This window comes from Sylvia atricapilla, chromosome 2 (assembly GCF_009819655.1).
Source record: "Sylvia atricapilla isolate bSylAtr1 chromosome 2, bSylAtr1.pri, whole genome shotgun sequence".
Taxonomy (NCBI): domain Eukaryota; kingdom Metazoa; phylum Chordata; class Aves; order Passeriformes; family Sylviidae; genus Sylvia; species Sylvia atricapilla.
This window is the reverse complement of record NC_089141.1, coordinates 33,194,621-33,215,893: the sequence shown is the minus strand read 5'-3', so window position 1 is coordinate 33,215,893 and position 21,273 is coordinate 33,194,621. Positions and strand designations below refer to the sequence as shown.

The window sequence follows — 21,273 nt, the reverse complement described above, 5'->3', positions numbered from 1 at the left end:
CCCTTTGCTGTAGTGCCATCCCAAAACTTTTCCTTATAGCCTTCAGATGGGAGTGGTCTAATGCTGCTACTGAGTGGTATTAGAAGGAAAACATTTCATACAGTGTCATTGGCTGCTTTTATTCTGCCCTTCCTGGCTCACCCAATTAATTCTGAGAGCCAGAGTTGCCTATTAGGTAGCTAATGATGCAGTAATTTATGCTGGGTTACATACCTCCTGCAGCTGGTAATGCATCCCAATTACGTGAAGCAAGACAGAAATCTGGAGCATCTCTTCCTCGGTCTTCCTTGCTTTTGCAAAGAGCAACATGCTCTCTTTTCCACTCTGCCATATAGATCCATAGAGTCTGTTCAGTGGTGCCCCTCCAAGGAAGCATCCGTTGACTGTGTTATGCTATAGGATGATTGTCCTGCTTAGCCATGTCTGTCCTCAGCAGGCCTGGTGACTGCCAGAGCTGGCACTCTGAGCTCCTCATTTGCACGGCATGCCCAGCTGGGTGTCATGCAGCTCGAGGGGAGTAGCCTGATTTTCTATGCAGACATTTCAATGGGGCCATAGGCAATAAATAGGTGTCCTATGGCGAGGGGCTTTTCTTTGTGTCACTCACAATAAGAATTCAGCCAAAGATCCTTTGTGTTTTACCTCTGAGACGAATGTCATCCTACACTAAAACGACTTGCACAGAGGATTACTTTAACATAACAATATTTTTGAGCTGACTTACTGACTTGGCAGCGGGCGTGCTGAGAGCGCTTTGAGGCTTGTGCTGAGGATGAAGCTCATCATGCTAATCAGTACTGCTCCTCTGCTATCTCCTGCCTCTCTGTACCAGTTGTCTCTTTGGGACAGAACCCACCTTTTTTCATTGCTTTGTTTTGATCTCCTGTATAATTTTTTACAACATGCTTTGGACCCTAAGGCTGTGATGTGTGACAAGGGCTATTCTAATATGAATGTTTTTGAGGATTTGTTCTTGAGGATTTGTTCATAGTCCAGAACACCTTTGCATTTCTTGAAAGAAATAGGCTGCTTCTCTTTCAGTCCTCTCCTGGTACCTCGAGTGCATTGAGCATATGTGTCTGCTGCTAGTAAGCAAAGCTTGCAAGCATAGTTGTTAATATTTATGCTGGCAGGCTGTTTCTCTAAAGGGCTGTGTCTCACCACAGTGGGTTTTGGTCTGGTTTTCTTAATAAGGAGAATTTATGCTGGTTAATTACTTAAACCAAGTAAAATGTTCAAAAGGCTATAAATGATAGTGTTTCCACCTTATTTTCCAAGGAGTTTTACTGCAAAATGAATAATATGATATATCCCATATTTAGGTAATAATGAAGAAGGTGATAAGTTAAATGGTAAGAGCGCAGGCTTAGGAGTCCCAGTCTATAAGAATTATGTATGCACTTGATGATAGGGAAAAAGCATGTCCAAAAGCCTCTGTAAAAACAGAAGGCCTTCATTTCTGGTGTTTGGAAAAGAGTAAGTCAAAGGAGAAAGGATGTGCACATGAGTTGCTGGTGAGGGAGAGACAAGTACAAAAAGTCCAAAGAATGTAGATTAAAATGTAATGGGAATTGGCAGTAGAGAGATGTTAAGGTCTCCTGGATACCCAGGACCCATGGCCTACCAGAGTTCTCCAGTTACACCTTTGCAAATACCTGCCCTGTAACATTCCCACTCCTAGTGCTGTGCTGCTCAACAGCCTGTAGATCAGAACCCATGGACCCCATGTATGTATAATGTCTCACAGGCAGGGATCAGTCTTTCCTGGAGGCTGCAGGTGCTACCAGACTCCACGGTGGAAACACTCTTGTCTGAGCCTGTGAGAGGGGAGGGAACCAAGTACAGAACCACTAAGACCCAGTGTGATAAATTACCTGTGTCTTCTTTTTGCTCTGGTGGAAGCACCTAGTTCTGGTTTCTGCTGAAATCTGGGGGCTTTCCCACAAACTTCATAGCTCAGGACATGCTACAGAGGCAGTACATCAGGAGCAGAGTTGTGCTTTGTGTAAGGACAGACTGCAAGCAACGACCAGCACTGAAAGTCTGCTAAAGGCTTCTGAGCTCCCTGCCACATGTCACAGAAGGAATCAGATATTGTTCATCCCAGAGCTTGGAGGTAGCACCTCTGTATTCTGATCATGTGCACAGGTCCCTTTCCCTCTTCACCTGGAGGATCTTTCCTTCTGGAGTTGGTTCTGGTCTAAAGAAGGAGCGAAGGAAAAACAGTGAAGTGGTAAAAAGGTGTATTTGTATTGCCTCTGGTGTGAGCATGTCTGGTTTGACCTGAAGACTTCCTTTTTTTTTTTTTTTTTTTTTTTTTTTTTTTTTTTTCCTTTTCTTTTTTTAACCAGCAGTAGGCAATTCCTTACCAGCTTGCTCTTGCAGTAGCCAGGCCAACAATGACAAGAATGTGGAAATCAACTAAGCAATTATATTCACAGTGGTGGTTAACAGCATCCCTTCATCTGAACAAATCAGTTACAGTCCAGTGAAACCTGCTGTACCTACTGCCTGTACATAATAGAGCCCTTGTGCATTTCAGAGTGTGCCAGACCACTTAAACAGGATCGATGAGAGGCAACAGGAGAGAAATGCTGTGTTTTATTAACCAGAGACACAGAAAACTGGATATTCTTTTATTCAACCCTCTTCCACAGAGAAATCTGCCATTGTACTTATAAAGGCATTTCTCTAGGTGCTGGAAAATGTTGTAGGAATAAAGTCCAGGAGTATAACTTAAAATTTGCTGTGAACAAGAGCAATGCGCAATTGCCAAGTAGGAAAAGTTATCTAATAGACTTGAAATTAGTGGTAGTTACTGTGATCTTGGTCACCTCTGAAAATCTGCAGTATTTTCTGTACCACTGGTGTTTAATCTGTGAGCCCCAGGAGTCCATGAATTGCTTCTAAGCAAGTCTGTGAAGAGTGGTTAGGAACACAAGTGCACAGCTGCTGAACAGTGCTGTACAGACATTTCTAAGAGAACATTTGCACCATGCTTGAAGATTATCAGAGACCTATGACTCAAACAAGACTAAAAAAATGCAATATGATGATAGACAGAAGCTTATTGACGTCAGCCAGGATGTGCAAGAGGGAGTTTGGAAGGTGTGCCCTAAGGTACACTCCTAGTAACATGAGCCCTCACATACAACTAGAGATTTGATCCTTGATGTTTCCTGAGCCAAAGAATTGGCTTCTCTTTCTCAGACATGAAAGATATTCATGGTTCTAGGCTGTGCACCATAGAAACTCCTTGTTTATGGTGCTTTTATTGTCTTTTTGTGGAAATTACTTTTCAGTGGCTTAGTGACTGTTAGCAGGTTTGGGAGATTCTGCAGTGGGGGTTAGCAGTGTCCTGCCAGCAGCCATATAGTTAATGCAGCTAATGCCTGTTCTTGCTGAATTTGTTGTTTGAATTACTCTTTAGTCTGCACAATTATCTTGAAAGTGAAAACAAGCTGGTTCAGAGTGAATTGGACAACAGGGTCCTAAATGGGAGGGCAATGTGAACTAGAGTAGCAAATTTTCATGGATTAATGGCCAAATTGTTGTCTCATTAAAGTCCAATGGCAGAATTCCCGTAGGCTACAATAAGAGACAGGATTTGACCCTAAGAAAAGATTCCATTTGAAGCATTTGAGTGTCTCCCAAAAGCCAATTATTAAATCAGAGGCGCCGTAATAACTGAGCTCAAATTTATTTCAGGACCAGGAAACACAGTTGAGAGGTCAGTACATGCTCATCATGTCATTTCTATGGTGACTTCATTGCAAAACTCGGCACTGGGCTGTGTACAGGGCTGACAATAAGGCTGAGCTAAGAAAGAGCCTGAAAGAATCGCATTGTAACTGATGAAAAGAAGCTGTTTCCATCAGCCACGTTGTCAAGCAACTTGGCAAAGCACAAGCAAAAAAGGTCTCTTCTGGTGACTGACTTCCACCGTGTTCCTCTTTCAGTGCCACCACTAGTCACCACCTGGCTCTGCTCCAGGCTCTAAAGAAAGCTCCAAGTAATCAAATGTTTGCTGACAAAACCACACTAACAGAGTATGTCTGTCTCGTTGGTACAATTTAATACCTGCACAGCATTGTTTTCTCTTCCTCTAAACAACAAAAAAAAAATCAACAGAAAAGATTCATTTACATGGCTCCGTGTGAAAAACGTGTTGTGTATTCACTTTTAACTTTTTTTTTTCTTTTGTTTGTTCATGATCAAATAGAAGCGGTCAACTGGTAGAGGCTTTCCCAAAATGCCATTTTACCTTTAGCTCCTTTCTTAGGGACACTAGCCTACTGATTCTGGACTCATTAACAAAATTATCAATGCCATGCATGTACACATCCTTTTAATAAGTTGGGATGTTCCAAGCCTTAGAAGTTGCAGAGTAGGTCTAAAAATTAGGTGAGGAATTTGGTTGTCCAACAAGCTACACATCTAGAAAAACTCAGGTAGCCCCCTGAACAAAATGAAACCCTGTAGCAAAAGCAGCTCACGAGTTACAGCACTGTTGCAGAAACAGCATCCTGCTGGAGTAAATGATCTGCAGGGAAGTACTGGCTCACTGAGGTCTGACCTGTAATGAGACAGAAACCTGATTTTGTATTTTATCTTTATTTTCCTTAATGTTCTTTCTCCTTTGCTGGCAATGCTTATGCATGTGTATGGCTGTAAGCAAGTTCTTGTTATGAGAAGACAGCCCCAAGACATTGTTTTTAGTTGAGCAGGCAGATAGCTTGTCTAGATCCATTCATATGTATTCTCTTTTCCTTTCCCAGATGCTTTTATTAGGGCTATTTGGCAAGATCTCTTTTAAATCAATTTTTATGTCTTCTTTTTTTGTGTGTATATGTGTGTGTGTATATCCAGCCTCGCAGGATGTTATGAGAAAACCTAGTATATAAATAAATAAAATACAGCCGGTAGAGAATATGTTGTTCTTACTATCTTTTCAGCCAGACTTGTGGACATATTTTGGCAGAGCTATTTTAAATCTCTGTGTTCTGAACCCAATGCAAATGAGAGACATTTTATTAAAATATCCTTTATAATCCAAGTAGGTATATTTAAGCATCTACCTAAATACACCTGGGAAGTAGCACTCTGTTTTCATGAAGAAAATGTAATTTTTTTATTCATTTCATTTTCATTTTGACTGAATGGATTTTGGTTTGGATTAATTCTCTTGGTAAAAGAATGGTGAAGGAAAACCAGTTCTCCTTCATCAAATATGATTGTGGCCCAAATGGAGAGAAAATATTCTACCTGCTAGATAAATTCAAATCCAAAGACACTAAGTTGAGGGCATTTCAGAATAGCAGAAATTAAAGGATTTATGTTTGAAAGAGTGCACTTCATTGACATTTGTTGCATCCAGGATCTGATACTGAATTTGGTTCTGTTTTTCCTACATGAATTAAAAACATGAGATTTTCTTCCTAGACAAATAGCTTAATAATGCAACTTTTCTTTTGCTACAAAAGTTACATTTCTTTTAAAAACCTTTAGTGTAAGATCACAGAGTCGTATAATATCTCTAGCTAGAAGTGACCCATAAGGATCACCGAGTCCTACTCCCTCCTCCTCACAGGACCTTGCAGGTTTAGTATGATGAAACCTTGGTGTGTCTTGCCATTGCTTCCACTTTCATTTAAAGTAGGCTTTATTTTTTAATAATAATGTAGTAATTGTCATTGTTTACATTTATGGTTTTGTCTAGCAACAAATTCCAAAGATTTATCATATCTGATCTGCTCTGGATTCAACATGAGTTTTGCTGTGGAGCCATGGGTTTACCACTGGAGTCCAGCTTCCTTTAAGCTGGAGAGAAGGGTTAGGCTAAATTCTAAGCCAGATTCCCTGGCTAAGGAATAAAGGAAGCTTATTCCACTTTGCTTTCTTTGTAGTACATACAGGGTTTGATTTTGCCAGGCCTAAATGTCAGCTTCATAATTTACACCCTAGCCTGCTGCTGAGTGAAGGCCTGCATTAGGCTCAGAACAAATCTGCAAGCTTTGGACAGAAGAGATGGCTTTCAGACTAATTTTTAAATCGGTTTTAAAGATTTAATTTTTAAAATTTATTCTAGCAGAAGGATTAAGTCAGTGCTTTTATCTTTAGATAAGCAACTGGTCATCCTTAGACTTCATATCACTGATTGTCATCCTGGGACTCAGACACAGAGACACTGCCCTCCTTTCTTTGGAGAGTTCAGACTCCATCTGTAGATAAGCTCTCTGTTGTGCTTTGTGTTTTTGAAGAGTTGGGTTCACAGAGATTTAGGAATAAAAGGTGGTTTCAAATTGTTAGGGTACTGTTGCTGAAGGGAAAGGCTTTTGGTCATTTCCAGGATCTTCTTGACATTCTCTGAAAGCTTCTTCCAGAGGTAGATATCTTTGATCATAATATGAAGCTTGCACACACTTTGCCTTGGGATGTGGTATTTGCCCTGTCTCAGCACACCAGAGGTTGCAGTGGTTCAGAGACCAAGCTCTAAGTCAAAATTCAATCTGTATTCAAGGGTTCAGTCCACTAAATCTCAGCATGGGTTGGAAGCAACTTGGAATACTGATTTCTTTAAAAAGCAAGGTTTAGCATTGTTGGCTGAAATACAGTGTGTTCACTTGTAAACAGAATGCTCTCATGAAAGTACTAATAACAAGCTACTAGTAACTGTGAAAATAATCAACTTCTAGTGCAAGTTTTTTTAATGGTGTGCTGAAGCAGCAGTCAGGTTCATCCTGCAGTTTTGGCACTAATGGTGTTCATTTCCTTAGCTTCTGGGACACATACATCTGCTATCAGCTAGAAAAAACAAAAACCCTGATTCAGGAAGTCATCAGAGGAAATACTATGACAGTGTGCCAGTCCTGCAGCCCAAACAAAATGTTCACTGATGTTCTTGAAAGCTCTGAGTGATACATCCTGGAAATAGCAACAGCCATGAGATTAATCTAACACTTATTATCACCTCTGCCAATAACTTCTTTGCATTTTCTGTGAAAGAAAATCAGAAAAGAGAGAGAGGACAGAAGAAGCATGCTACTTCTGTGTTGTTACAAAACAGTAGAAACTACTCTACAAATGAAAATGCACTTAAGCTTGGAAATGCTTGTGTCCAAGTGACTAGAACTGTCCTTGGGCTCTGGAAAGACTGAGTCAGCTGGGGCAGTGCTGACCCTGAAGCATCCCATTGGCTTCCTTCTGACCATTGCATCTATTAGAGAACTGCAAAAAATCTTGTTTCCCCACACCAGTGTCAGGACTGGGATTCCATCTCTCTATCTCATTGGCTTTTGTCCGGCTTATGGCTTTTATTTACTTGGAGATGCTGCTGATGTTGTTATGTGCATTTGTAAATAACTGTTCAGTAACTCCCTTGGGTACTGCTCAGCTTCAGGACTTCCCACCAAGAGAATCCTTAATTCATCACAATCAGTAATGGATCAGTCAGTCAAAAGTGCCAACCTCTTCTCCTGGGTTTGGAAAGGATGCTCCTGTGTGGCAGCAGGTCAGACACACTGCCAGAAAGTAAGTGATGCTGGCTGAGGACTGACCTGAAAAAGCCAGCACTTCTGTGTACTGATGGCACAGAAGACAAAGCTTTTGCAAGCACACAAAAGCATGCCATATGGACATATACTCTGCCAACTATGCCTTTATTGTGAGGAGTAACAAAGCAGAGTGTGACTTGTTAGGTTTTGTTCAATGCTAAACATAATGGTAATCTACTACTTCAGGAGTGCTCCCTCACTCAGATTTTATAGATAGTGTGATAGCTTCTTACATCTGAGTTTCAGGCCCAGGAGGAAGATGTTGGATATGATAAAATTCCACATAGCCATTGACAACTGGCAAAATCATACTGATGGTGAATTGTAACCTTGTTTTCCCCAGAACACAGACTCTTGGATTGGGCTGGATGGGACCTTAAAGATCATCTAGTTCCAACCCCCATTATGGGTTAGGATGTCACCCACTAGACCAGGTTGCTCAAAGCCCCACCCAAAGTGGCCTTGAACATTTTCAGGGATGGGGCATCCACAACTTCTCTGGCCAGCCTCTGACAGTGTCTTACCACCCTCACAGGAAATAATTTCTTCCTAGTATCCATTGAAACCTGCCCTCTTTCAGTTTAAAGCCATTCCCCCTTGTCCTGTCACTACATGCCCTTGTAAAAAAATAAATGGTATTGTAACAAAAAGTCTTCCTTAATCCAATCTAAACCTACCCTCTTTCAGTCTAAAACCACTAACCCTTGTCTTATCACAACAGCCCCTACGAAGGGGGTCTGTCCCCATCCTTCCTATAAATGCCCTTTTTCTTTTTAAATATAGGGTCTCCATCCTACTTTTCAGCTCTGACTATCCAGACATTCATTTATTTCAGACGCTGAGAAGTTAAAAATCATTTTACATTTGCTTTACTCTGATGTTGCTGCGTTACTGGGTGCCAGAGAGTGGAGAATCAAAACCTTGGCCTCAAACCTGCGTTTGAGAGGTCTATTGCCAAAGATATGCTCTGCCTACATGTCCTTCATGGCAGGCCATGAGTGAAAATCATGTCAGCATTCCCAGCATTTGCAGACAATGGCTCTGCCTCCAATGCTCCCCACACCACAACATCCAGTTTTTAGCAAGGCAGGTATTATTAAGTTGAAAAAACACTTTGAATAGCAGGTTTGGAGGTTTGACTGATGTCTCCTGACTGAAGTGCATGAGTGAAATCAATGCTTTAACCATAATCTTTACCTGATCACCAATATATCAATCTTGTGATAATACTTGTGTGTTCAAAAAGCCTGGACTGTTTGTTACTGTTACTGCAGCCACGCTTCATCTTTGTGTCCTTTAGCCAAATTGTTTCGGGTACAGAGGAATAGATGTTCTGCTGGAGGAAGGAAACCACTGCCTTGGCCTCAGACAATACTTGTTTAAGCTGGGACAGGCTGGAGTAATTGAGCCGAGGTGGACAGGCAGCAGCCATGCCAACAATAATATTGTTTGCATTTCAAGCTATAGCATCTAATGGGATCAAGAACAGAACCAATTTATTTGAAACTCATGTGAAGGTTTGCCAGAGGGGTGATTTACAGCTTCCTAGCAATAATGAACAGTTCAGCTGTCTTGACCAACATGTGGTCACGCATGTTACAAACTGACATAAATATTTCATAACATCTTGCTGCAACTGCTGTCCCACAGAAATGTTTGTCAAACAGCTCAAGGAATCAAAAGGGGTTTAATCTTCAAATTTCATCCCTGAGTAATTGTGCTTTCTTTTTTTTTTACATTCTGAACTCGGATAATTTATTTCATACTGTCTTTGATTTTAAACAGTTGGAAAGGAGGATGGGAATTTAATTTTTGAACTTTTTTAAAAAAACATATCAAGAACTTTATTAGGTATTGATTTATAGTTTATAGAGCAGTGTGTGCTTTTGAAACTTGAAGTGGTTAAGCTCAGTCTTGAGAAAGTGATAAAAATTAAAGCACTTGTATGAAATTAGTATTTTGTCACCTGGAATATTGGCCATAGTGTACTCACACCATATGGAAACAATAGAACTGAAATTTTGAGGAGCAAAGAAAGTGAAAAAAAAAAAAAGGACTGTATAATTGGAAGAATATTTAGAGTTCCTAAGGGGAAGTTTGATAGAAAGGATGTATCATTTGTATTGTGTTACTGCAGCCCAGATGCTTCAGTGTCAGGGCCAAATGTGGCAAGTGCTGAGCATTCAACTGCATAGAATTTAGCAACAGCTCACATCGAGTTGTCAGTAAACAAAGATAGCAGGGAGAGTGCACACAAAGGTGATGAGACCTGGAGACAGAGGGTCAGACTGCATGTATGTGAGCACTTCGTGCATCTTCCTTTTTCCTCTGTGCATTAAAAGGAATAAAAGTTTTGAAATATTCAGACAAGGAGGACAAGGGGATGGGTCAGAGGGTTGTCATGATAGGCCAGCTACTCTCCTGGTGGTGCCAAAAGTAATTTGGACAGTTGGATGGCCCATATGTGCTTAGGAAAAACATGTGCTTGGCAAAGTGACAGGCCACTGAGGTCAGCATGGAGATCATTTTGGGACTGGCTGGAGGCTGGATTGGAAAAGGACATGCACTGGGGTTAAGTGTTTGTGTATATACACAAACACACAACACACACATACACATACATTACACCTTTAGCTACCTGTGAATCTTAAAAGGCATTTTGTGAAATGCAGCCCTAGGAGTGCTGGAGTGAAGAGAGGAAAGCAACTTGCTTAATGCCTTGAGAGACAAACCACTGGAGGGCTGAGTCCGTGGAAGGCTGAGAAGTGGGAAGAAAAATATCACCATGGCACAGAGCACAATTAAACTCTCTAAGGTGAGCTGCAAAATGAGGACTACAAAGATCTCATAAGGGAAGCTGAACAGTCTTGAGATTGCTGTATGCCTCTGATGTGTTGCAGTGCCAATGGGCATTGCACTGGAGGATGATTTCTCTGTTAAGCCCCAGGATAAGCTGCTTGGTTTGGAGTCCATCTGTGCCTTTGCCATGCAGGACTGCAGAAGCAACGAGGGAAAAACAAAAGTTGTACAAATTACTCAAGTAGGAAGGAAGTGGAGGCTCACACAGATTTTCAGTGGGGTGCTCTCTGGTTACCTGCATGTTTAGTTGCCTTCAAGTGGTGGTTGTATCATTAAGTGAGAGCTCAGGGTGTTTTTTTCTAGTGTGTTTGTTTTACCAAGATGAAAATCTCCTGGTTAGAGCCTTGTCGTTTCTTGTGTTCCTAATTTTTAAAAGAAAACATTGCCTTTCTTTAGAATCCTTTATCTGAGAGGGTATCTGACTGTTTGTAAACATCTCAAATGTTCTGAAGCCAACATGTTAGATCTCCTTGCACAACTATCAAAATTGTGGTTCAGGAGCCAAGCCTGCTTCTCCTGGATTAGACAAGCATGTGCAAAGAACATCTTGTTCTGCTCAAGAAGCTGCTGCTGTGGTTCCTTTTTACAGAGCCTTGGTAGAAGCAGCATCTGAAGGAGGACAGTGACAAGGACATAGGAATGCTACAGTGTAGAAAACAAAACATCTCTGGTAAAGTCAGTAACAAAGCTACTCTTGGTTTTATTCAGATCCAAACTATTTTCTTGTGAAACAGCTAATTGTATGGCTGAGGCACTGCTTTTCAGTGGTGTTTAACCTGTTACAGCATCAGCAATGATCCATGATGCAGTAATCCAGCTCCAGCCTACATTTAGAGCAACCCCATTTACTGGGGTGGCAATAGCAAAAGAGATACTAATTGCAGAGTCTCCCACCCACCAGACCCACAGCATAGTGCAGTTTGTGTGCGAGCAGTAAGTGCTCAAGTCTCATTTTATGTGATTTTCTCAAAAGGGGCCTCAAAAGGAAGTTAGCGCTCTCAATAACTCCAGACACAAATTATATGCAACCACAATTCACATGATCAGCTGCATGTACAATGGGAGAAGTTTCCAGACATTGTAAAACTGGCTTTTAAAACTATTTTCTTAATGTTTTTGATCACATTTAAACCTTAGAACTGGCTTGATCTTCTTTCTCAGACATATTTGCTCTTTCAAATTGATGATGATGGCTGGTTTTCACAGGCTTAGGAATGCAAGCATTGTCATTTATGCTGAATTCTTCCTGTCTAGTGGCAACATTATATTTGGGAGAAAAGGATGTCTCCAACATCACAGTAACTGAAATATTTGGGCTAGTTCTTGGCAAACTGCCTGCAGAAATTGATTTTACCCTGGCCCCTTTCCTCATGAGAAGAAATAATAGTTTCCGCCTTAGCTGAGACATAGGCATGTGGACTATGAGCTTCTCATTTCTGTCCTGGACTAGCTCATTTCACTCACTAATTGGCATGAAAAGCCATGACAGTCATATGTGTAAAACTGAAGTGAATTATTTAGGGAGACTGGGAATAAAGTAGGGGAGATACCAGGGAGTCTTCATTTGCTTTGGAGTTAGGAGGGGCAATCCACCCAAATCTATGTGCTATGATTACATGAGATCTTTTTGATAAGGGACTGAGAATTTGGGGTCAGCCTCAGGGTTCTGCCCAACAGCTTGGCAGTAGCCCAAAGCCTGATGTCCTCATTACTGCTTACTTCATCAGGCCAACCTTGTCTACAATGTTTTGCTACACATGAGGAGGAAACCAGCAAGTGCTTTATGATTTAGGCTGATGCAGGCAAGAATGGTCTTCAACTCTGTTGTTTGCATGCACTGTGTGTCACCCACCATTTGGGATCTACACTGCTCTATTCCTCCTAATGACTTCTCAGAATTTCTCTGGGGTTTTTCTTCCCCATGCCACCTAATTTTTCTGTATATGGCAGTCTTCCTCTCTGTGAAGTGATTGTACTCTTTTTATTTACCATAAGACACTGAAGCTTGCATTTAGACCCTTTGTGCATGTAAACACCTTTGTGAATCTAGTCAAAATCCAAAGAAAAATTAGGCTTATCTATTCCTCCATAGAGCCAAAGAAATATTCCCATTAGCTTGGCTAGAACTTTGTGAGGATCTTAACATGCTTTTGTGGGAAGAAACAAGTGTGCCAAACAAGCTGTTCTTTGGGGAATTTTGTCTCATTCATCTTTTAAAAATCTGTTTTTCTCTTATTTGCAGAAACTTATTTGCAAACAAAACACATAAAGTCTCTAGCATATAGATTTTTTTTTTAATATATAGGACAAATTGCTGCCCTGGAGGCTGACAAACTGCGGGAAATCATAGTGAGTTCTCTACTAACCTTGGTATAGAGCTGTACTGCTGCGGTGTGAAATCACAGTGCAGGGCTTGAGGAGTTTAGCACTGCAGTTTTTCCTATGGATTAATGAATAGATCTCTGAAGACATTTGGGTTTTATGAGTTTTGGGTACTATGAGTTTATTTCTTGAAGAAAACCTCCTGCAACACGTGGAAATGGCACAGCTTTGCTGCTTTTTCCTGGGACCCTGTCACATCTTGCACCAGGAAAGCGTTTACTTCTGCAAGATTAAACTGTGCAGGATCAGGTCCCTCTGGCACAGGGGCTTTGTCATGTTCCAGTTCTGCTCAGTCTTACATTGGTGAAAATCAGAAGTCACTGACAAGAATAAAAGAAATGTAATTCAGTGAGAAAAGTTACTTGCACAAAACAAAAGAGTTCCTGGTAAAACCTCATTAATAGTAGGGACAACTTACATTGTAATTGAATTAGAAGACCTCATTAAAGATGGTTCCCCCAGGAACTAAAACAAACACAAGTTGAGTTGCTTAATTATCTTTGTCTTGGAGTTTTTAATAGTCTTCCCAGGCTCTGTGGGAGAGGAAGGAAGAACAATATGAAATTATCAGAAATCCACTATTATATCATTTTGTAACAAAGGGGTTGGCTGAGAGTGAGGGATTTTTCAACTAGTGACTGTGAACTCAGAGAGAGGAATAGATACTGTGAGAAGAGTTTGTAAATCACAGTCAACCAAGGTTTGCCCAACAATAACTGTTGAGAAGACACAGAGGGGATTTTCCTTTCCAGGTTTCAGAGATGCCTTCCCCATACCCCATACATCACAGGCTTGGGTTTCCTAAGCTTAAGAGCACAGCCACATCCAAATTAAAGTTAATACAAAGCTACAAGACTTTTAAAAGGAGAAAATAAGGAATTGCCCCTCTGATGTCCCTCCTTCACTCTTTATTGTAAATAATATTTTCAATATAGCTTTTCTAGGGTGGAGTGCAGTGCCTGTCAGTCCATCCACACCAGGAAGAGAAGCTTGAGTAGCTGAGAAGGAGACTGTGGAGAATTTTATCAAGTCAGCTGGAGTCAAGGAGGTCACTCTAGGATCTGATCTCTGCAGAAAAATCTTCTCCATGTAGAAAATGGATGTTTTCTGCTGTTGCTCTCTGCTCCCCAGCCCATGTGCAGTCTCAGTGGGATTAGTTTGACTTCTGGTGCTGATCCTTATGGGAGGAACTTTTGCTTGCAGATAGTCAAAATACATCCCTACCATAAAACTGGACATGTGGAAATATCTATGGAAAACACATTACAGGAAAAATCTGTACAGAATGAGCTTGTTAAGTTCCCTGACTATTAGGTCTTCCCTAGCCTGGCTGTTAACATAGTCATTGTAAAGAAGTAGATTAACTGCACCTGCTGTTGCAGCCTGCACTGGTGATCCCTGTGTGTCTGTATTTCTCCCGTGTGCCCTTCCAGCACTGCTCTAGTCAGACTAGGAGGTTCCCAGTTCCGGGACTGTTGCCAAAGGGTTGGAGATGTTCACTTGTTTACTCAGCTCAGAAACTGCCAAACCAGCTTTCATTTGCATGGATGAAGGATGTGGTCCCAGAAGTTTCCTGAGAACTGCAGCTGGAGTCCCAGCATCACAGAGGGCAGTGGCCTGGGACTGTATAAACTGCATGAACCCCTTGGTCTGGCCATCCAAGAAGTCCCACAGCCCTCCCTGTGCTGTGGCTGCTCATTGCTCTCTAGAGCACATACTAGATGCAGTAAGCCAAGGCTTTGCTCCAAAAAGATGCTCAGGAGCTGGATATTATCTGAGTTACACCAGACTCTGGATATTCTACACTAGGTAAAGAATAATTCAGCCCTTGATTAGGCACTACACATTACATTTAAAAACTGTTTTCTGATACCATAGGAACTATCATTTGTGTCTTTATTCCCACCGACAGAAGGCTGATCTATAACAAGTAAATTATAAACACAAGCCTTGCCAGCATCTCCCCTGCTTCTATCCAGCCCTGAGTGAAACACCCCTTTCTCACTGCTAGAAAGTTCAGGCAGTGATAAAACTAGTCATTATCTGTGAATTGACTTCACCCTTCAGTTTCCAAAATAAGTGGCTTTTATGGGATTGGACTGCAAAGACGAACCTACCACATAACAGCCTTGGTGCTGTCAGCAATAAGAAATAAGAAAACAGAAGCATTTGAGGTTATTTGCAGTAAGCTTTTCTCAGAACAAAACCCCTCACTTAGCCTCTATGTAGCGTGAAGCCTTGGAGCAGCCTGATATTTTTGCCTTGTTTTTGGTTAGTGACATAGCATCTGCCCTCTCCCATGCCAACTCATTTCCAATACATTTAAAATTGGATTGGAGCACCTGGCTTTAGCTCTGCAAGGTTGTGGCTCATCGTCTAATCATTAGACTTTCAAGACCAGAAAAAGAGAGGTACAATATGGCTTTCAGGCAGTCTTTAAAAAATCCAAGTCTAAAAGCTTTACTCTTAAACATAGCAATACCTCAGTGAATTTGAGCTTTTGAATTCTGAGGCAGAATGTGTTTCCAGGTTCATTCACGCTGTGCTGGTGCAGTGAATATAACCACCTCACCATGGGGTCCTGCTCCTAGGCCTTCACAGAAACTTCAGAAAACAGCCTAATGTTAGAGCTGGCAATTTCTGTTCTCCTCCAACCCTGCCACAGAGGCACTGGATGACAAGGCTTTGTACTGAAAAGTGGAAATTTAACTGGTTGTGAAAGCAGCAAGTTCCTCATCACACAGTTTGCGATTGCTCCAGTATGAAGGTGCTTATACTGGTATAGCTCATTCAGATAAATGCAGAACTGCAATTAATGCAGAACTGCAGTGAGTTAGAGATGTTATGTGTCGCTATTGCCATGCTTAGCCTTGGACTATTAACAGCACAACTGTGGTTGTGTTTAACACATTTGGAGCTGTTGGAGCAGTTTGAGCTGCTCCTGGTCTTGAGGGATGGTTGGAGCCCAACACAGAAAACAAGGATGGGTTACTATAGTGGCCATTCAGGCTGTCATTTCTGTAAGGCATCATCGTATTATTTCGAGTAGAAATTACCTGAAATAGAGAAAGTTTTTCTTGTATTGGATGTGTGATCATTTGATGAATATTAAAACTTCTCACTGTTTTATTGTGTGGAAAATAACTGAAGGAACTTTATTTCCTACTGAAAAATACCACAAGAATATTTTTCAGTGGTTGGATGCAGAAATGCCTAGGATACTGTGTTTCTGCCTTTTCTACCCTTTCAGAAGAAGTTCAGTACTGGTTTACTGTGTCTGCTAGCTTCATTCTGTTCTAGGGTATGAGCAGGGCTCAGGTCTTGACACCTGTTGGCCAATCTTTGATATGGACTTTCTCTAGACAAGCAAGTAGAGTATTTCCGACGAGTATTTCCATCTCCCATTATCTATCCTCCATGTGCAAGGTCCGGAAGTAAAGTTTTGAAATTGTATTCTTTTTTGCCCATTCATGTAGATAAAATTTAACATTCACAGTAGCTGTATTTTCCATGTTGTGATATAATATTTGCAATGTACAGCCAAATATTGATGCAGAGCTGATGTCCAGTGTTGATCTTAGTCCAATACCTTCAGAAGTCTCGCAGCTGGAGAATGCAGATGATTAGAAGTTTTCTGATGAGACTTGTTGCCTTCTTTTTACTTCAGAAATGATGAACTTACAAAAATCAAAGTTTATCTTGTGGGAATGTACCATGTTCTGCTATAAAACTCATTTGAGGGAAAGTTCTCTTGTCCAGGAAGGAAATTGGTCAGATATGTCAGGTATTCAGCAGAGACAGCATGTCCTGGGTACAACATTCAACAATGACCATGAGACTTCAATGCTGTTTCTGGGCTTGGCAGCAAATTCCTGACCTCCTGCCTCCCAGGCAACTTGCCTGATCCTCATCTGCTGGATGGAAGGGGAACAGTTTCTCTCTGCGATGCTCTTAGAGCAAAGATTTTTTGAAAATACTTGACTCTATCCTAATTCAGAGCAGAAAAAAAATCCTATGAAAATGCCTGTGAGATAAAGATGTTTTCAGCTATTCTGGAGGCTGAATAACTTTTCTAAAATATAGAAGACTTTTTTTTTTTCTTTTAATTTGCACCCGTGCACCTTTTACTAATGAAGGAGCGTGCACAAGTATGTATGTGCAAAGCATGAATCTGACAAACAGGGAAAATTAGTTTCAGTCCTTCCCTCTGCCCTGGCACAGGTTCTTTGGCATTGCTGATAGCTTGACAAACATTTTTGCTAGCATCTGCACCACTTACAAGTGAATGGCTCTTCCAGCAGTTCATTCCCACAGCCTATGTCCCCAGTGGCTGTGTCCAGGTTTGCCAATGTCTGTAGAGCCATGCTGTGGTATCATCAGCCAGGGGAGCTGCTCTGAGATCAAGTGACATGCTTATTTTTAAGCCAGGTATTTCCTCTTGCTGATTATCTGTGTGACTGCACCACATACTCTTACTGGCACAACCACTGGATGGCACAGCGAAGGGAGGAAGCAAACAGGAGTGGGGGGAAGGTTGCCAAAGCCAGGTTCATCCACATACATCCTCAGTTTTTTCTCTGGCAATGATAACAGTATTTTCATAGAGAAATGTTAAATCCAATTTAACAAATTTAACAGCTATGGAGCCGTAAAGCTGCTCATTAATATTTTGTCAAGCATGTGTCTGTGTGCTTGAGTAGGTGTAGTTCAATAATTACAGATTTTGAATATTTCAACTGCCAGCTGTTCATCAAGATATGAACCAGTTTGTTAGTTATGAGTGAAGTTTTCATTAGGATTTAAGCTCCCCAGACACTCCTGAAAATGTTTTCTGCTATCCTGCTGTCTAATCTGCTATCAACATAGCCAGAAATACCCTGAATTAAAGACTGTTATAATCTCCTTCACAGACCTGCACAATCACAACCATTGCTGTTCATCAGGCTGAGTCCAGCACAGGGCACTGCTGGTGGTGTGGAGCATCAGCCCCTGCATGCACAGGAGCAGAACATGCCCAGGTTTCTGCCTAGGAGGTGTGTCCCGACCTTGTCCTGTAGGAGCAGGGTCATCCTACAAAGTCTAGCCAGTTGAGCTCCAGCTATGGGACAGTGTCAGTTACTAGTGGCACTCTTATGTGCTACTTGTATTTAAAACAAAAGGTTAGCACTGAGAAAGCATCCTACATGTCTGTCTGTCTTCTGCACTGCTAATATGCCTTTAATAACTGTGTCTGGTGGTAAACCAGTAGGTAACAGAAGTGGATGAGTCGGGTATACTATGCACTATCCAAATATAAATCTTTGCTGTCTGGAGGTTAGCAGATGTGAAGCCCGTCTACAAGAAGGGCTGTGAGGATGATCCAGAGAACTACAGACCTGTCAGCATGACCTTGGTGCTGGGGGAGGACATGGACTAGGTTTGTCTTATGAGTCATCATGAGACATGTGCAGGACAACCAGGAGATCAGGTCCAGGCAGCATGTGTTTGTGAAAGCAGGCCCTGCTTGACCAAGCTGATCACCTTCTGTGACAGTGACCTGGTTAGTGGATGAATGAAAAGCCGTGAATGTTGTCCACCTGGACTTTGTAAAGCCTTTGACACTGTTTCCCACTGCATTCTCCTGGAGAAACCTGGCTGCTCATGGCTTGGACAGGTGCACTGTTTGCTGGATAAAAACTGGCTGGATGGCTGAGCCAGAGTGGTGGTGAATGGAGTAAATCCAGCTGCTGGCTGGTCACCAGTGGTGTTCCCCAGGGCTCAGTAGTGGGGAGAGTCTTGTTTAACATCTTTATCGATCTAGATAAGGGAGTGAAGAGTACTTTCATTAAGTTTGCAGGTGACACCAAGTTGGATGGGAATGCTGATTTATGGAGGCAGAAGGCTCTGCGAGGGATCTGCACCAGCTGGATTGATGCACCAAGGCAAATTGTAGAGGTTCAACAAAGTGAAGTGCTGGGTCCTGCAAGGCCCAATGACCATCCTGGCCTGGATCAGCAATGTGTGGCAGGAGGTCCAAAGCAGTGACTGTCCCCCTGTTCTGGGCACTGCTGAGGCCACACCTCAAACCCTGTGGTCAGTTCTGGGCCCCTCCCTGCAAGAAAGACAACTTAGGGGCTGGAGCGTGTCCAGAGAAGGGCAACAGAGCTGGGGAAAGGGTCTGGAGCACAAGTTCGATGAGGAGAGTTGAGGAAGCTGGGGTGTTTATTGTAGAGAAAAGCAGGCTCAGGGCCTTGCTTTTTAGGTTGTTGCTCCCTACAACCACCTTTAGGTAGGTTGGGGTCAGTGTCTTCTCCAAGGTAACAAGTGATAGCTAGGATAAGACAGGACAGTCTCAAGTTGCAGCAAGAAGGTTTGTACCGGATATTAGGAAAGATTTCTTTATGTGAAGTGTCATCAAGCATTGGAACAGGCTGCCCAGGGAAATGGTGCAGTCACCATACCTGAAGGTATTTAAAAAGCATGTAGATGTCATGCTCATGGACATAATTTAGTGGTGGATTTGACAGTGCTGGGTTAACAGTTGGACTTGATGATCTTTGAGGACTTTTCTAACCTAAATATTCCATGATTCTACACATGTTATGTGATTTGGAGTATGATTGCTGTGCTTCCAGGAAGGCCATGGAAACTAGTAGGCATGAGCTAATGAAGTAATAGAAAAAGAGCATGAAGTGAAAGAAGCACTAAGAATCTGTACAGTATGAAGTCAAAAACACTAGAGAAATAAACCAATTCAGATGGCAAAAGAGAGTGAGTCATTAAAGCACTACAGGTGTTGGGCAGCTAATCCAGAAGCTGCAGGTCTGGGTGGTCTGGACCCCACAGTCCCTGCAGGGCAGGACTGCCTCCAGGCCCTCAGGGGCTGCATGCTGTTGCTTGCTGTCTTCTTGGATATCCTAGCTGGTAGTGCATATTATGCCATTTGAATGTGCCTTCCTTTTTTCTTCCAGGGAATGGCTTTTACACTTGAAGAAAGGCTACAGCTGGGAATTCATGGCCTTCTTCCTCCTTGCTTCCTGAGCCAAGACGTTCAAGCCCTTCGTGTGATGAAAAACTTTGAAAAACAATCTAACGATCTAGACAAGTATGTCAAAACATCTTATTTCCTCTCCCTTTACTTTTTGGTTCTTTAAAGCCTCAAGGAAAAATTGTGGATTCTGCTTCAATGGACACATTTTCCTCTGAGTCACTTTTTTCCAGCTGTCCATACTCTCCAACTGCAGAATCATAGAGTAGTTTGGGTTAAAGGGACCTTAAAGATCATCTACTTCCAAACCCTCTGCCATGGACAGGGACACCTTCCACTTGACCAGGTTGCTCAAAGCCCCATTTAATCTGGTCTTGAACACTTCCAGGGCTGGGACACCTGCTTCTCTGGGCTTGTGCCAGTGCCTCACCACACTCACACACAAAAATTCCTTCCCAATTATCTAATCTAAACCTACCCTCTTTCACTTGGAAGCCTTTCCCTCTTGTCTGATCAATACATGCCATTGTAAAAAAGTTCTTCTCCAGCTTTTATTCAGGCCCTGTTAAGTACTGGAAGCTGCTAGAAGATGTCCCCAGCACCTTCCCTTGTCCAGGCAGAACAACGCCAGTTCTCTCAGCCTGTCTTCATAGGAGAGGAGATCCAGCCCTCTGATCCTCTGCGGACACTCCTCTGGACCTGCTTTAACAGGTCCACTGATGTTATTTTTTTCTACCTCTACATTACTGGAGAGTTCTTGTATATTTGGGTAGAAGAAAAATGCAGAGCACTGAAGGTAGAGTGAACACATGTAGTTCATGTACCTATCTGTATGCTCCCCAATACATTCACTAAAACACTGGATGGAAAGAACAGAAAAAAACTGTCAGAATGTATGAAAAAATAAAAGAAAACAGAAGCAATACTATTTTGGCTAATCTTTCTGAGTTTCATTGCATCCAGTATTGTTCATCAGAGCTGCTGATGGAAGATGCTGTTTGATTCCTGGTATGATGGATAGTAGGGGTTTACATCTCCACCTCCCTCAACTGCCGTTGATCTTAAGACTGAGGCAGCAGGACTCTTACCCTGTAGAACCAAATGCATTGACTTTTCTGTGTCACAAATACTATTTGTCTTGAAAATTATGTACTGATAGCTGTGTATGACACTTTGGACGCAAATTTCAAAATTCTAAGGTTGTGCATGGGTGTGACATCCAGCCCTACTGAGCCTTTGTGAGGTGTCCACTGAGGATGGTGGAGTTGGCCAGGCCCTCTGGAAATTTTGCTCCTGCTCAGGATGTAGCACACAGGAGTGTCAGGGGTTGGGGAGAACTGAGTGCATACTGAGTGAGCCAATGACTGCTTTTTGTGAAACTGTCAACCACCATAATACTGATATATAACTGGTTTTGTTTTGGTTTGTTTTACTTTAAAGGTATATTATTCTTATGACATTGCAAGACAGGAATGAGAAGCTTTTTTACCGAGTGCTGACCTCTGATATTGA

The 21,273-nt window shown here is 41.9% G+C and overlaps 1 protein-coding gene across 1 annotated transcript in view; it reads left to right on the top strand.

Annotated features, from left to right (window-relative positions):
- The window catches only part of ME3 (malic enzyme 3), a 117,816-nt gene that overhangs the window by 43,875 nt on the left and 52,668 nt on the right, over positions 1-21,273 (top strand). The window contains 2 exon segments of the mRNA XM_066341302.1: positions 19,745-19,878; positions 21,202-21,272. Coding sequence (XP_066197399.1) covers positions 19,745-19,878; positions 21,202-21,272 — 205 coding nt within the window.